General features: G+C 63.3%; 1 protein-coding gene across 1 annotated transcript in view; it reads right to left on the bottom strand.

Moving 5' to 3' along the window:
- Positions 1–2: 2 nt before the first annotated feature.
- The window catches only part of CARS (cysteinyl-tRNA synthetase), a gene marked incomplete at its 3' end in the record, with an annotated part of 19,216 nt that continues 17,816 nt past the window's right edge, over positions 3–1,402 (bottom strand). Inside the window, exons 12-13 of the mRNA XM_015566107.1 lie at positions 1,061–1,128; positions 3–137 (exon numbers count right to left, since the gene is read on the bottom strand). Of these exons, the coding sequence (XP_015421593.1) occupies positions 3–137; positions 1,061–1,128 (203 nt within the window). The remainder of the gene's footprint in view (positions 138–1,060; positions 1,129–1,402) is intronic.

The following is a 1,402-nucleotide window of genomic DNA, read 5'->3' as shown; positions in this document are numbered from 1 at the left end:
TGGGGTGTGAGGGGAGCTGGGAGGGGCCGCGGGGGGACGGGGGCACAGGGCTGAAGCCCCCCGCACGCGGGCAGTACCTCTTGTTCTTGCTTTTTCCGGGCGGCCTCCTCTTTCTTCCTCCTCTTCTCCTCCTCCGCCTGCGGCACATAAACGCCCCGTGACCAGGTCTGCCCAGGCCCCCTGGATGGGAGGTGGGACCCAAGGGCCCTGCTGGCCCCTGGGTGTGGACGGCCCGCCCCGGCATGGAGATGAGCCATCGAGTGAAACGGGCTCCAGGAGCACCCCGGGCCGAGCGGGGCCGTCGGGCCACGGGAGGCCCGGCCCTGCTCTGCACCAGCACCACCCTGGCCGGAGGGTCAGAAGGGCAGCCCCAGGCGAGCTGGCCGGGTCCCTTGTGGTGACCAGGGGCAGCCCGTGCGGCCTGTCCCCGTGGGCACCCTGAGCTGTGCCCAGCAGTTCTGGCACCAGCTGTGTCCCTGCCGCTCCCTCAAGGCACCCCGGCCTGGCTCCACCCTGGCCATGGGGGGCTCAGTGCTGCCCACGGCACGTGGGGGATGGGTTCTTGGGGGGCAGTTGCAACTGTGACACATTCTAACCCGGTCACAAGGGAGACACCCCTTCAGGCAGGAGCACAGTGTGACTGAGCAGGGCGGCTCCACCGTTACCCAAAGGGACCCGTCTCCCCGTCTGGAGGGGCCTCTCGCGAGAAGGGAGGGCGGCCTTTGTTTTGTTATCAAGTTGCCAGTTACCTATCTCATTAGTGTTTCCTTCTTTCATGTATAAATCCTGGCGTTTTAATAAAAGTGAAGCCCGGCCGACGTGGCTCGGGGGTTGAGTGTTGACCTGTGAACCAGGAGGTCAGAGTTCGATTCCCGCTCAGGGCACAGGCCCAGGTTGTGGGCTCCATCCCCAGTGGGGGGCGTGCAGGAGGCGGCCAGTCCATGATTCTCTCTCATCATTGATGTTTCTCTCTCTCCGTCTCCCTCCCTCTCTGACATCAGTAAATATATATATATTTTTAAAGTGTAAAACAGAGTTAAACACCCCGTGCTCCACTCACCCTTTTCTTCTCTTCTCTCTCTCTCAGGAGCGTTTCTCTGTCCACCAGCTTGACCACGGTCGGCAGGCCTGCAACCCAAGTGGACAGAGAGAACTGAAGCCTGGTGTCCGTCTGTCCTGCCTCCCCGCCACGCCCACAGCCGCCGCCCCCAAGGGTCCCTGGGGAAAAGCAAGGTGGGCCCCTTCCTCGCTGTTCGGGACAGAAAACCAGTCACAGGTCACATGTCACCTGAACCTGTGAGCCCTACGGCCGTCTGAACCTCGCAGACAGCATGTGACACAGGCCGCCCCCCAAGGACGAGCACAGGAGGTGGCCGGGCCCTCGGCCGCAGGAGTGGACGGC

The sequence above is a fragment of the Myotis davidii genome, unplaced genomic scaffold (assembly GCF_000327345.1).
Source record: "Myotis davidii unplaced genomic scaffold, ASM32734v1 scaffold221, whole genome shotgun sequence".
NCBI lineage: Eukaryota > Metazoa > Chordata > Mammalia > Chiroptera > Vespertilionidae > Myotis > Myotis davidii.
Note: the sequence above shows the minus strand (reverse complement) of the source record. Positions and strands in the feature narration are given on the sequence as shown.